The sequence below is a fragment of the Thunnus albacares genome, chromosome 2, assembly GCF_914725855.1.
Source record: "Thunnus albacares chromosome 2, fThuAlb1.1, whole genome shotgun sequence".
NCBI classification, from domain to species: Eukaryota; Metazoa; Chordata; class Actinopteri; order Scombriformes; family Scombridae; genus Thunnus; species Thunnus albacares.
The window spans coordinates 489,510-505,707 of NC_058107.1; the positions used below are offsets into that span (position 1 = coordinate 489,510).

General features: G+C 39.7%; 1 protein-coding gene and 1 long non-coding RNA gene across 4 annotated transcripts in view; one reads left to right on the forward strand and one right to left on the reverse strand.

The window, feature by feature from the left end:
• Positions 1 to 5,257: 5,257 nt before the first annotated feature.
• LOC122989241 lies at positions 5,258 to 12,293 on the forward strand. The gene is made up of 3 exons (XR_006404990.1): positions 5,258 to 5,331; positions 5,485 to 7,455; positions 7,758 to 12,293. It is a non-coding gene; the product is annotated as an uncharacterized LOC122989241 (long non-coding RNA).
• A 198-nt stretch (positions 12,294 to 12,491) lies between these two features.
• The window catches only part of zmat4a (zinc finger, matrin-type 4a), a 127,041-nt gene continuing 123,334 nt past the window's right edge, over positions 12,492 to 16,198 (reverse strand). For all 3 annotated transcript variants that reach the window (XM_044361965.1, XM_044361982.1, XM_044361989.1), the window contains one exon: positions 12,492 to 12,524. In XM_044361965.1, the coding sequence (XP_044217900.1) occupies positions 12,497 to 12,524 (28 nt within the window). In that variant the 3' untranslated portion in view covers positions 12,492 to 12,496. The remainder of the gene's footprint in view (positions 12,525 to 16,198) is intronic.

Here is a 16,198-nt window from a genome sequence, read left to right on the forward strand (position 1 = left end):
TTCTAAGCCTTTGATCAGGGCCACTGACAGGAGGATTAACCGTACATACATACACCATTTTGATGGTGGGAGGAAACCGGAGCACCCAGAGGAAACTTACGCAAACACGGGGAGAAAGTTCAGCTGACGCTAACGTGATGCTTCTGCAGTTTCAGTCGAGTCAATCGGGTCGGTATCTTCTAAAGTTACAGCCTGTTGCCAAGCTGCAGCAGAGGGATACAGTCTAGTAGTTGTTGCTGGAAGCAGCTTTTTACTCACATGTAACCCTCTTCTATTGAGGCAATAAACTTACACTCCACTACCAGAATGTGTTCCTCTACTTCAGTCTGCAGAGACAAAAAGAGAGGATTTTGTACCTAACAGACTTCAGCTTCAGCCGAACTTTAGAGTGCATTTAGAGGGTTGTGAATTTTGGACTCCATTTCTTACAGTGCAGTCACTGTAAGATTCCAGTGGAAAATCTTGAGGGTCAGTGTGGAGAGGAGGATTTGTTTCATATTGGCACGTCAGTACTGTAGTAAGATAGACTTGAAAAAACCTGAAACTATCCTTTAAGTCTATTCTGGCTTGTTAATGAGGGTAATATTAAGGACTGGATTTATTTACTATGTGAAAGAAGAGGGAGTGATAACAGAAGTACATCCATTAGCCAATCATAATACACCAAACCAGGGGATTTCAACTTGGCATACATTACCCGAAAAGCCTTAAAATATCTTAAATAAATATATAAATGTTCTTACAGGCTCTAGATGCAACATAATCCATGGATGTAAAGCGTCTCGTAAGCCCTCGTGGCGTGTACATATAATACTGGACCAGTGCAGAGCTTTCCCTGCTGGACTGTTTCTATAGGTGAGGTTGAGATCATCTTGCCTGCAGGGAATGAACGAGTACGAAAATTAGTGACAATATGTGCCAAGATGGGATAGACCTGTGCCTGATCAGTGTAGTTAATTAATCTTTGAGTCAGTGAGTCAGGAGTCTTCTCCTGCCAGTGTGCGATGAGGAGTCTCCCTGATGTGCACTTGCACGCAAATGAGCGGCATGAAATCACAACACAGCCTACCTAAGACACACACGCAGGCACGCACACACACAGCCTTCAAGCAAAAAATTAAAAAAAGAGTGAAATGCTAATTAAAAATACATGGATTGGCCTATAGGAGGGCCTTCAAATTTGCATACATTACTCTATACCCTGAAGATGCTGCCGGCAATCGCGTGCTACTCTACATGCAACGTACAGCACGGCACAATGTAATTAGACTTGTTGAACATGCACCCTTTGCAAAAAAAATTATATTTAACCAGAACTGTTGTCAACTCTCTGGAAAACAAAGCGTTCCCATGCATCACAGCAGAGCTGACAAATCCATTCTGGTGTCTTTGTCTGCTGTTATGAGAAAATGTGACAGTAATCTAACCAACAACCACTTGATGGATCTCTGAAGAACAGCAGAAACAAATCATCCTCAGCAAAAGGTCAAATTCCTACTTCTGGCATCGCTCTGCTATTACAATAATCTCGATGCTTCCCAGTAATAATGTTTTCAAGCTATCCGGGGGTTTGAGATCGAATGTGATTAGTTTGGAGGCCATCCTGCCGCCTGTTAGGCCCATCAATTATGAATGAACAACATTTGTTGCAAAATGAACCTGAAAGTGTTGGAGAGTGGACTCGAAGCTGCAAACACTTCCAGGTATTTGTTATAAAACTCCAGGAAGATGACCTTGAATAATTGAACACATTTCAAAACCTCTAAGATTTAGAGTAGAGATTTATATATTTATGATCTGAGATTTCTGTGGTCAGGAGAACAACACACATTATTATTAAGGTCCTGAAAGGCCACGACTGAAGAGATTTGGTGAATTACGTGCAGAAGGCTGAGAGTCTGTCCTGCTATCTGACTCTAAACACACACAGCTCTTCTATCTGTTTTTGACCTTGTGGAGACTGAACTATCTCAACAACTATTCAAACATTCATGGTCCCCAGAGGATGACTTCTAATGACTTTGGTGATCCACTGATGTTTCCTGTAGCGCCACCAGCAGGTCAAAGTTATCAGTAACTTATGTAATAAAAAGTGATAAATAAAACTTATCATTTATCCCAATATCTACATCATGGATGTTATACAGACATTCATAGTTCCAACAGGATAAATCCTGATGAGTCTGGTGACCTGCTGACTTTTCCTTTGGCACCATCATGAGGTTGACATTTGTGGTTTTGAGTGAAATGTCTCAGCAACTATTGGATGGTTTGTCATGACATTTGGTGTTCACACTGATGTTTCCCCTCAGGATGAATTATAATAACTTTGGTGATCGTCTGACTTTTCATCTAATGCCATTATCAGGTCAAACCTTTAATTTGTCCAATACTTTATGACAAAATACCAGCATAACTAATATTTCTCGACTGAATGGCAATCGTAGTGTTACACTCGATTTTTCACCCAAAAACTTACAGAAATACTTGAGAGACCTAGAGAGGACCCCCCCCCCCCCCCCAATCCACTGTTCTCAACACGTTCCCACTATCTTTAACAGAAACAGAAAACACGTGTCTGCAGGAACCGAGGCCGGTACATACTGTACACTACTGTTGCTGCAGATTTGAAAGAGTTTGACGTGATGCTTTTCCAGGAACGGCGCTGTACGTGTTTGCATGTGTGTCCCCCCGGGGGGGGGGCTCTGGAGGTCGGGGTGTTGTGCCTGATGGTGCTGGCCCTCACTGGTGGGAGTTGTTCTGGCACGCTATGCCACCACAGGAATGTTGCTCCACTTTAGCCTATTTGACTGACACACACACACACACACAACCCACCTGCGACACTAAGCCAGTCTGACAGGTCCAGACCCCCAGGACAACAGCAAGCGGGGGATGCATGTTTAGTATTAGTACAAAAACATAATTATGCTGCTGTCATGTCATTTTCTGCTTTTTGTGTTTCTGTTTACTCCTATTTAATACATTTGTCTTTGATTAAAAAGGTGGAAGTGAGCCAATCAGTGTTTGTTCATCTTTCTTTTTACTTACAGTGAATTGTACCTGTTGTCTGTTAGAAGCTATTATAAATTCATCTGACTACAGTATCATCTTACTTCTGCTGAAAACACTGAACAACTTAATCTTCTGGAATTTATGAGCAAGAAAATGTTCTTATTGAAAGATATTGAGTACAGATATTGAGTATTGAATAACACTTTTTCTGTATAGGAGATTTTCTTTCATAACATGTGAGGGGCACCAGTGGACTGAGGATGGTGGCTGGACACATACACACATGTGACGAACCTGAATTCCCTCCAGATATTATCTGGGAGTCCACCCATGCAAGAGCAAAGTGGATAAGACAGCCTGCTAATCTATTCCCCTCTCTGGATCTTTCATCAGCAACATATGACTCATAAGAAATGGAGTGAAGTGGTTTCCTGTTTGGCAGAATATTTGGTTTAGGATCTTTTAGAATAAAGCTGGTGATATTCCATGTTTTGTTGTTGAATGAACTGATCCTACAGACAAGGATTTTAGGATTATTCCTCTGTTGCACTGGGCGACATGTTCCTTACCATGAACATACACACTGCTGCTGGAGGTAGTTAAGAAGGCCCAGCAGCGCCTCTTTTTTCTGAGGACCCTGAGGTGCAACAGACCCCAAAAACTGCTGATCAACTTCTAGCACTGCACAGCTGAGAGCATCGTGACTTACTGCTGCACAGTCTGGTAGTCTAGTTGCACTGCGGCAGACAGGAAAGACCTGCAGCAAAGAGTCAAAACGGCTCAGTGGGTCATCGGCTTCCCCCAGAGAACCCCTCCCATGCCACCTCCAACCCCCTCCAAAACAACTACAACATTTTATTTGACGATGACTATTTATTATATTTTATATGTATATAATTTTTATATAATTTGTTAGATGCTGCTAAGTGGAGTGGATTGCTACCAAACTACACAGATCTATTTATCTCCTGGACTCATCTAAGTTATGGACACTTTGCTTTAGACTGATGTTTTAGAAAACATTTCTTCTGTCACAGTGCAGCGCTGCTCTGATGACACATCGTTGGCAATTTTTAGGTTGCTCTAATACGACTACTGACACTGCTAAATTTGACTTGAAACTCTGCAGTGTGTGAAATTTCTCTTTTTACTCCTTGGTGACATTTTTGTGATGCAATCAGGCTGAAACCAGCCATTTACGACAAGTTTGTCCTGTTAAGAGGGTTTATTGAAGCTGATGTTGAACAATTGTATCATCAAACCTCACAGACAAAAACAGATTTAGGAGAAGAGCATGAAAATATTCTTGCATGAGGCCTATTGAGTATCTCACACAGTTGCAGTCCCACTTTGTGATTTAGGTTTGTGTTGACATGCATCTCATACTGTATATCTAGAACAGTATTTATTACAATTAATTCATTGATGCATTTCCTGCTGCACTGTCTGTCCCTAGTAGGCATCTGGATGTCTTCAGACAACACACAAAAAACATATTAGACACAAATTATTATTCAAAGCAGAGTATTTTTATATATCGTATCATGTCTGGAGGGGATTTTTCAAAAGGAGTCATCAGCATCACTTCTAAAGGGCAATGTCATTAAGCTGTGAGGGTGCAGGTAATGATGCTGTTAGCGGTTGGTGGTATACTATGAGTAACTGAGATCATATTTATTTTATGCTACTGCTCTTTCTTATCTTTAGTAAGCTTGAGGAAGTGATTTACTTTTCTTGACAAGGTTTTTTGTGTGTATCTATGCATTCATGTGTCCTTGTAAGCATGGTAAATATGTGTCCTCATACATGTATTGTATGTAAGTGCTGTGGCTGCGGTGGGGTGAGCAGCGCTTTCCCTCCCTGAATATCACATGTAAAATTCGCCGCGGTAATGAGAGCGTAGCCAGCACTCGGCTTCAGGGAAGTTTAGGGAGGCTGTGTTTCAGCCTCAGGAAATTATGAGGCAAAAAATATTTTATTAATGCCCCATTAAAAATTGATTCATGTTCATTACTTTCTCTGATAACTTTCATCCACTTTGTATGCAGAGAGAGAATTTCATTTCCTCCAAGAAGAGGCATTAGTGGTTAGACGCAATGAGTGCTAAATATTCTTTATACAGAGATGGATGAATTAAGACCAGAGAATCTGCCAATCATGAAACATGGCCATAAAAGACTCAATAATCATTATGCTCCTATCTCAATTTAGAGCTTAGTGAGGCAGTTGAAAAATTTTTGGCCTTGAATTGTCTTTACGATGTTAGAGAAGCATATAGAGCACCAGCTTCTGATGCATTTGTGCATAGAAATACAAGTAAGTATGCAGAGATATGCTTTACTTTGCATGTTACATTCAGTGTAGTGCCTGTAGGTATTATAAATGGGTCCAAACCCAACCCAAAATAACCTCAATAATGTTTCAGCACACTACATATTAACCTGACGCACCAGATGGTTTGTTAGACAGAACCATCCGAGAAGTCACCCATAAAAACTGCTTGGAAAAGGGCAGGCGCTTTCCAAAAATACCTGGCAGGTGAGTGGATGAACCATCTGTCTATCACCATCTTACCTTGTGAGGCAGCTGGATTCATGAGATTATGAGACCAGAATCCTCCCTGATTGATCCAAACTGGACCGCCGGCAGTTCGGACACAAGCGCAGAACATAACTGGATGGATTCTAGTGTGATGTTGTGATCTTGTGAATCCAGCTGCCTCACAAGATAAACTACATATATCTTAGCATATACAATAGATAGTGTCTGCATGGAATACAGAGAGGCTGCACATTTTCCCTCAGATTGTAAACTCTGCCACTGGCACACAAGTGCTTTAGCAAAGCTTCTTAAATCACTCCCTAATTCCTTCAGTCCTGGAAACCAGTAATTATGCATATTTTCTATGCATAGTAGAGGAACACATAGGGTTTTGTCCCAGATTTAGGCATTCTTTTCTCACTTTTCTTGTTTTCTTGTCAGTGATCATAGATGTGAGGGTATGAGCTGGGAAGAGGAATAAAGATCCCCATACTCACCTTATAGCCCCAGTTCTCGAAATAACCATCCTCCTTTTCTTTCAAAGGCAGGGATAGAGCTGCACCAACCCCCACAAATTTCCCTGGCTCAGATGTTTTCCAGCCTGCGGGCTTCGAGTCCTCTTCATCACTCTTATCACATTCAGGGAGAACATTAGAGATGATCTGATTCCATCTCTGGAAACCACACTTCTCTAGATCAAAAGGATACCTACACATCAGGTGTAATTTGGCCAGTCAGGAGGCTACAACGTGAAATAGGATTAAGGTGTAGCTAAACAACAGAGCTTGGTCCTCAACTATCCAACGAAGCTGAAAAGAAAGTTTCCTGAAATGAATCAGTACAAAAATATCCTGTCCCAGACTAACCCTCGCAGTCTTATGTTGTTTTACAGTTTTTCTTGATCACACTATTAACTACACACCCCGAACCATGACGCCATCTACCAAAACACAGACCCAGTTCCCAAAACTATAAACACTATTCCCCTGTTTTCACTCATGTGCTCATTTAGAAAGCACTGCCATTCAACATCATTAACAACTGGAACCAAATTAACACACAACTCCCAAAAAACCAATCATAACCTCAGGATATCTAGATGAAGATATATAAAGACATGAGGCAGAATAAATGTGATTTATTTTTTATGTTTCATTGGTTTATGTCGGTGAATACATGGAAATGTTTTTTATCAGTTGTATATTTTTACAGTACATTTACTTTTTACTACAGTACATTGAGGAATTAATTTTGAAAATGTATTCATATGTTGTGTCTTTATATTAAACCATTAGCACCATTATTCATTGCAGTATCAGGTTTTTATGGTACCAGTGTGCACTGGCTGTTTTGTAGTGTTTGTGTATTTGATGGCTTCTGTGTGATGTCTGAAGATAATTTGGTTTAGATGTAAGATTACATGGTTTTGAGTGGAGGGTTTGGTTTTGACATTGAAGTTTGAATGTTGTGAAGATGAGTGTGCAGTTTTGCATTTGTGTTTAGAGTTTTGGGAGCATAATTTCAAGAAATGTGTCTCAGCGATCGAGGAAAAACTGTAATGTATGATTGATGGTTCAGCATGAAAAAGTGTCACTGACAAATTGCTGAATAGAGTCAGATCCTCCAGCGTGTTCTGAGACTTTTAAGGACCCCTTAGAGGTCAGTACAGATACGCAGTAACACTCCAGCTTCTTTCCCTACACACCCCCTCATGCAGAAACCAATTTGGGACCCTTTCCCATTTATATGCTATTATTCAAATTTTAAAAGAGTGAATTAATTAGACTTGCTTCCTGATGGGCCACTGTTGTCTGCATAGCTTAATTAGAATAATCTATCTTCATGGGTCAGGACTCACAAAGCTCAACCCTGCTGGGACATTTCACTGGGAAATGTAAGGTAAGACACTGGAGTCAATGGGGAACCGTGCAGAGGACACATAGTTATACAGTATGTTTACCAGTAATACATGACAGTCCTATATGACCTTACATCTGTGTTTGGGTGACTACATATGGCCATGTATGAAACACTACATTTTTGCTAATAATTCGAAGAAAAAAATGTTATTTTTTCCTGGATTTCTTGGTTCAAGACAAATCTTTCTTTAGGCTATGCACATTGTTACCTCAACAAATATGTCATTATGATTAAAATTATGAATGTTTCTGATGTGATATATGCCTTTTTTCTCATCTCAGTATCCCTACAAATTACGTCCACATTGGACCACACAGTTGACGTCTGATGCCAACGAGCGGCGGCGAGGCAGCGAAGCAGAAGTTCTCTTTCCGTCACAGAGTTGTAATTAAAGTACTCGTTTATTAACTGTAACCATAATCTACCCTTTCCTTAACCAAGTGTTTAGTTGCTGAACCATAATTTAACCATAGTGTCTTTGCCATAACCACAATCCTTACCTCACATTAATCATACTGTTACCGTGCACTGATGTTACGGAAGTGACAATTTTAAAACTGTTGTCATTGGACGTGATCCGTGGTTTGCAGAAATGTTCAGTGTTCTTGTGTGGCGGTAGGATTATTTTTTCCTATAATTTGGTGTCATGTACTTCTAGCTGTGGTCTATTTAGCATAAACTGCTGTCGATGTTAAAACAAATCATGCAGTTGTAGCTAGCGTTGAGTGTTATGACGGCATAAAATGAAATGTGTCCACTCAGACTTTCTACTGAAACAGCGATCTCTTTAAAATCTCTGGTTGTATTTTGCTGGCAATGTTGTAAATTAATGAGCAGGACTGTTTTGTGTCATTATTGGCTTTAAGGAAGTTTTACAGCAATGATTGATTTTTCTATGAATGGGTTCTTAAATGAATTTAAATGTACTATATACCAATATATATTGAAACTGCAACATAAAATGACATACAAAGCGTTTGAAAATGTTATCAACATCACCCTCATCTTGTATGACATCTTAATGGCATTTCACATATATGTGGAGTTCAGCAACATGACTTGAAATTAATCTTTGAGACAAAATTTCTCCAGAAATCATGGAGCCATCAGCCAATCAACTGTGTATCCAGATACATTTGTTTCTAAATATTATCTTATTAAAACAGAACACTTGTAGCGGACTGTTAGTAAGTTATTAGCTTTCTGTCTTTGCTATTTTTAAGGAAGCGTTTAGCATATTACCAACACTAATTACAGTAATTATTTTAACTTTGCAGCATCACTATACTTATTGTAAACAAGATGAAGAAGCAACATAATAAAAGCAACACAGTACAACAGAGAGTTTGTGTAGTTGCAAGTGTCTTTTATTCTTTTCTCAGACACAATAGAGCACATAACCCAGAGCACAAGGGGACTAGAGGGTGTATGAGACGTGTATGTCCTGTGATGATAGAGAAATGACTGATCCAATGCAATGTTTGGACAGAAATGCTATCACTCAGGCTGAGCAAAGCAATTCAGTGGAGTTTTTTTTTTATGTCAACTTGCAATAACAAATCATACGTGCACTTCTTATTTGCAATATTAAAAAACACATTTCTATAAATTACTGTTAATGTCGTCGGCGGCGGTGGTGTCTCTCACATCGGCTGGCGGCTCTGACATCAGCCAGCAACAGTTTGTTTTGAATCCATGATGTTCTGCAATGATTCGTTTCTCTGTCTCTACAGTACAAATCTCCAGCTCTATGTTCAAGTGATATCTACTGTCAATAAATGTAAGAGGACTCTGCAAAATAAAAACGCTTTAACACATCAGTCAAAGCTATATTTTGATCAAACACAGTTCTGCAGTTGACACAGCACTGAAAATGACAGTAGAATCAATCACTTATACTGTAAACTGATAGCAGTTACAAATTAATCTGTTCCACAACAGTAATATATTCATTTATAATTTTCCTCATAGTTCTCATTTATACAACACTGGCTTTAAAGTCAACATCTTTAATTTCTTAACATGACATGTAAGAAAGAAGAATGCTACATAAGCTTCGAATAAGATACATATATATATATATATAAAGCTGAATTACCCTTAAAAACACTCCACAATATCAATATTCTTTTGTGAAACCATTACAGTGATGGTTCAGTCCATTGCACCTTATCTACCAACACATTCTACAAGGCTCTATAGTGGAATGGATTCAGTACGTGAATGTTCGACTCTCAACAGCAGTGTTAAATTTCACTAAAGCAACCACTTACACCTCCCTGAGATGAAGACCATACTGAAATGATAGCATCTTAACCAGAGGAAATATTTATATAAGTCTATAACACTGACCACATACAGCAGACTGTATATGTTGCATTTACACAGCAAAAGAAAACAACTCTTATGTTTTATTTATGGTTTCTAATATCTGTTTAAACAGTTTGAAATAATGTGTGACCTGCACTTTAGAGTAAAACCCTGGTTTATTTGAATCGGGGTGTTATTTTTGTAATTTTGGGTCTTTAGTGATTAAAGGGGAACTCCACCAATTTCACACAGCAAAATCTTTTCACAGGTGTTGGAGAGTACTACTGCATATATGAAAAAAAGTCATATAAAGACTTTTGTGGCTCCAGAGAGAGACGCACAAAGTCTGATAGACTGAAGCGATGTCACTTTAGTCGGCATCACGTTGAAGTCTGAAAATGACAAAAACAAATGTAGGGGTGTGTAGTTAGAAAGAAGTGAGGTTACCAGACCTCTGCATCTTGCTCCTCATCTCTGCTTGAGGCTAGCAGTTCCATTAGCTACATTAGCTGCTGTTAGCAGTACACACCCAAATCTGTACAGTGTGTAGAGTGAATGAATTGAGCCGTGGTGCATTGTGTGTAATGTAGGCGCCAGGTTTTGATAAGGTAGAAGAATGTGTGGAATAAAACAAGATGTTATCTCTGGTTCTCTTGGATGCATTTTTAACCCTTAAGAAAATCTGTCCATGGTGAGTCCAACAACGTTATGAGAATGTGATGCTAAACTGGTGGAGTACTCTTGTACTGTTTTCATTGTTTTGTACACTCACCAAAATAACTGCTAAGATCTGGGAACACTGCAACCGCTCTGAAACTCAAGTAGTCAGATGATTGGAACAGCTTGAAAACAAGCCAAAAGCTTTCCCAAAATGTCACAAATATTTTTATTATTGCAGTGGAAATCTGTGTGCGTACAACCACGGTAGGTAGGAAGGAAAGAAGGAAGTCAGGCTGTAAACTGCGATGGACGTTTTGGGTTTGGACAGGATCCTGGCCAGGGAGGGGGGGGGGGGGGGGGGGGGGATGACTGGTCGGGTGGTCTCAGGACTGATGATGTGGACCTGTTGGCTACAACAGGAGTGACCTGCAGTGCACACTGGGTTGGTTTGCAACCGAGTATGAAATGTCAGGGATGACTAACAGCACTGAGGCCACGGTGCTCTGTGGGAAAATGGCAGATTGCTCCTTTTGGGTCGGGAATCGATGCCACAAGTGAAGGAGTTCCAAGTATCTTTATGAGTGAAGGTAAGATGACTCATGAGATGGAGCAATACATGGATTGGTGTCACGTCAGCATTAATTAGGACGCTGACACAGACTGCAGTGATGATTTACCAGCTGATGGTCATGTACTTTGGAAAATGATCAGAGATGCAGGAGGCTGTAATGAATTAGACTTAGAGAAGGTGAGAAGCTTCGACATCCAAAGGGAACTTGGAGTAGCACTGCTGCTCCTTTGGAGTCAGTTGAAAGGAGTCAGTTGAAGTGGATTGGGTGTCTGATTAGGATTGTCATGTCTAACTGGAAGAAGATCATAGTTCAGACCCACAACAGACTGGAGTGATAAGAGGACATGGTTGAGAATAAAGCCTGTACTGCCACTATGACTTGGACATGTACCAGCAGGGGAGAAGTGATGGATGGATGAATGGAGTTTGGGTAATAATTTTAGCATTAAGCTTAGTTTGCTTAAAACGTGTCTGTTTGCTTTTAGCTTTGTCTCACTTATTTTTATCAGTGTTGCTTTGTTCACAAACGTCAGTAAATTAACCTGGTGAGTATGATGTTATTATTATTTGGGTTCAAGGCTAAAACTACCGAATTTATAACTAACAAGAATTACATTTTAAGCTTTCAAAATGATCTCCTGTTCCTGTGTAGATGCAGACATATCGTATCAATTCTGTTGGTCTCCTTAAAGCACTACACAGAAGTCATTTACCATTCAGTACAGCCAGTAGAAGATAATGCCATTACAACGTATAGTAAGAGTCCAACCAGTCCATTATTGCCATCAACCCCTTTAGGCCACGAAGGGATTTAACTCAACTGAAAATATGCACTAAAAGCATTACAGTTAAGTTACACTGTGTGTACCATATATGAGGGCAAAAGAGCATCATAATTCAAAATTAAAGCCCAAAAATGCTGAATGATGTATATCCTTTCTTTTAATTTCAAACAAATATGCTGTTTCATTCAAGTAAAAGCAAACAAAAACTATATATAGTTTAAAAAAACCTTCATATTCTCAAGTCAAAGTTTCACTTACAGTACTCTTAGCATCTCTTGTGGACAGTAAAGTATAATTTAGTCCATGCATTTTTAGAAAGGCTGCTGTGTATCAGATCCACTTCAGCGCTCTTGACTGTCAGTGGATAAAAGACCGCAGTACACAGCTGCTGTGGAATGTCAAAGGTCAATGATTTAAGAGTGGCCAGCAATGCAGAGAAACTGTTTAAACTGTACCGTATACCGACAGGTGAGAGTAGATGCAGTGCTACAGTGTGACAAAAAAAAATCTCTTTATTTTCCTCCTTGTCAGGGCGGCCGGAAACTGACAGAGCGAAAGACGAGAAGAGAGAGAGAGAAATCGAAACGATGTGGAGGGGAGCGTAAGCAGGGCAGAGGCAGAAAAAAGCAGGGCAAGCTGACCACAGCTTGTCTGACATCAATCCAATAGTTGTTTTTTTGTCTTCGTCCCACGCTCACTGGACGCATATCTGATTCTTCAGACTGTAGGAGGGAAACAGAGAGAGAGAGAGAGAGAGAGAGAGAGAGAGAGGGTCAGACTGATCAGTGATACACGACAGGTCTCATATTCAGACAGCAGAGTTAAAGGCTCATTATTTATGTAAAAGTCTACAATTTATCATAAACTTTCCATACTTGCCCAAAAATAATTGCTGACAGTGCTGATTGTGAACCATTCATTCAATGTAAAGTATAATTACTGTTCATTGTATCTAACTTCAGTCTTATTTTTGTAAGTTTTAATATATATAATATATTGTACTCATCAAGTTACTTGAACATGCTAAACTTGAGAAGTCAGATGATCAAACAGGTTAATCAAACTTATTTGGTAGATAAAGTAAAGCTGAGCAGTAAACTTATCACCCAAATATCTGTTGTAAACATTCATTACAGTTTACAGACCAGACAGCCTGCTTTGATTTACAATACTTGCTGTACTGTATTTGTTACCAATATTACACATGCACTCACTTTCAGTTTTACCTCCAAATAAAGTAGTTTAGATAATCTTGTTAAACTGTTGGCTTGTTTACAACCTGTCTGATCATCTGACTGCTGTTGTATTGATATGACAGCGTATCACTTTGTTGTTGTTTATCGTAACCAAACTACTAAAATAAGAGCCTGTAATAAACCAGAATTATCCTTGAAGCAATTTTTCTGCCACATTTTCCCCAAAACACTCAGTTTTTAATATGACACTAGTTGTCTGAGGTGCACTCAGACTCTCAACACATGGTTTAGGTAATCTAACATACAGACATTTGAAACACACCACAAACTGTGATTCATTGTTCAACCAAAGCTGAAGTTAACAATGCGCCCATGTGACAGCGTAGGCTGTGATTGACTGCAACACAGAAGGAAAAGAGAGACATGGTTTTATTTTCCTGCAGCAAGCAGAAGTGCAAGTCAAGTGAAATGCTGAGCTTCACATTTTAGCCACAGATGTCTGCACATAAGGTGTGGTGTGTCCCTACAGGAACACCAGAGGGGCACTTAGGGAACATTTAGGCTGACCTTTTAAAAGTATAGACCTGCTGCAGGTGAGTAGCAGCACAAATCAGCAACTGTATCGCTCCATTTCACAAAGAACATTAAATAACCAAACCCCAAAGGAATTTTTTCCTCAATTAGTTTCAAGACTCAGTTATGACTAAAGAAACTGAAGGGGCTATAGTTGATTGGTTAGAAATGATCCATAAGTCTCAAAAGAAAATACCTGGAGATGTGGGACTAGAATTGTACATCTCAGCAATATGTTGATGGCATAATTAGAAGGTAGAGATATAGAGTAGAGCAGCTGGTTTTATCCACTGCTGACAAGATTCAAAAATCCCTTTTTCCTGTGAACCTTTATGAAGGTCACAAGGGTCGTTCAACAAAGCCCCCTCAGTTATCTTCTGACAGCCGGCGTCAAAAGGTTGCTGTCTAATCCCCGTTGTGGAGTGATTGAGTAGATGAGTGGAAGCCTTCATGTATCAGTCCTGCAGCCTGGACCAACACAGAGCCTCATCTTATCAGTTTATCATCACACAGTTTCTGTCCTCATGTCTCTCTGGCCAGCAGAAAACATTTACTCAGTCGCTCAAACCACTGAAGACTGTCGAGACAAACCAGCAGCTGTCTGTCTCACAGGCAGTATAAACAGCACCACCGGAGCGCAGATGGGAAACCTGCAGTGTGCCCCCCATGGGATACACAGTGACGGTGTAACCAGGGGCGGAAACACGGCAGATTGACAGTTAGCATTGTTTTTGTTGCTTTATTTTACTGCCTGTAATCACTGCTGTTTCCTCTGTCTGTGCAGTGGGAATTACATGTTGTCTTCAGGTAAGCAGAGTAATCACAGGAACATCCTGCTGAGTTTGTCTCATGAACAGCGACAACACAACAAACTGTCGCACTCGTTTCAATGCAGAGCTTAATGTGGTTCATATACGAGTACAACGACATCCTGTGCAGTCAGACGTCCGCCTGTACACAGAAAATTATTTGTCTTTTGTACTGAACCTTCCTGAACATTAGATCTCCTGAACATAACTTTTAAGGAACTACAAAAATGTAGGACAAAAACACACAAATCATTAATGTGGCTCCAGTTTCACTAAGCTTGCGCTACGACAGCAGAAACACGACTTTCAACACAGATTCACTGAGTTTATTCTACACAACGTCCTTCTAATGCAGATATAGTCAAAGGATATAAAGTCAGTAAAACCTGATAGAAACTTTGCAACTCTTCAACTTTTCACCTTTATGTTTTTTTTTTTTAAAAATGCTGTTTTTCTTGGCAGCTCAGAGTTTAGTAAGTAGAGCGAGCGGCAGAGAAGTGACGGTGGATGTGAGCGCAGCAGCAGGAAACGGTGTCAGTCTGGCAGTAAATGTTCAGGCTGCAGTCTGTCAGTAAATGTTCAGGCTGCAGTCTGTCAGTAAATGTTCAGGCTGCAGTCTGTCAGTCAGTAAATACTGAAGCTTCTCATCTGTTGTTTCCCCGACTGCTGCAGGAGTGAAGGAGGTTAACCCTGAAGATAGCAACAATGGGTTAGCCTAACCTCAATCTCAGCTGTTACTGATGTCCTCTATATATCCATCCTCTCTCTTCTGGACACTCCGTTTCCTTTACAGAGTAAATGTATGAGATATGAGTATAAACCTAATTTTTCAAGCACACAATAATGTAAGATGGAAGAAGGAAGAATATCTACAAAAAACAGAAAACCACCTCAAGACCTCAGAAAAAAGGCACTGAAAGTGAAAAAACACCAGTAATGGATTCCTTCCATTTTATATTCTGCTTTAACTTGAGGTGCTCTGATCCACTGGTGTCATTCATATGTATGAATATACACTCAATCTAATGCTTTACATTGCTGTAAAACCTGCTTTAATTACAGTACATTCAGGATTAGTGGAATATTCTCTCAGCAAAAATGATCTCATTCAAAGAGTGTATTTTCCCCTTCAAGGCATTTTACATCACTTCTTCTTAAATTAAGCCATATTTAATTTGATATGATGCAGCTGGCAAACCCCAGTTAAAACATAGTAAGCTTCAATGTTAAGGTCTCAGGAGGAGTTCAATTTGTCTAATTTAGCACCTCATTACACCAGTGAGCAAACTCACAGCCTACAGCTGGATTACGAGCCACCTCGGAGACCTATGCATACATCTCTCTCCTCTTGTTTGTGCGGCTAACAGCTAACTGCAGCCTGCGAAGCAGCAGGACAGACGTTTGATTCCTACAGCAGTCGCTGCACATCTCTGCTGGCCTGAAAATAACAAATACACTAATGATTCTGTCCCTGGTTTGCAGATTCATTCTACATCGTTCAATAGTTCAGTTCTATTCACCACGTCCAGTTATCTGCCTCCCAGTGCATCTTAGTAGCTTCAAATGTGGATGTGTTGCACATTTTCTCTCTCAAGATAACCAGAACTATTAAACATGTTGTTGTGAAGAGTTTAATTAAAGATTCATGATGGATTATTTAGGTTCACTGTTACAAAAAGCATTTATTATAATTGTGAAGGTGTTAAATATGATATTATAGCTCATTACAAAACAATAATTCACCTAATCATTGAAACAAGTGAGTTTTTCCATTATAACCAATAAATAAACACTCAAAATAACTATTACTCAGCATTT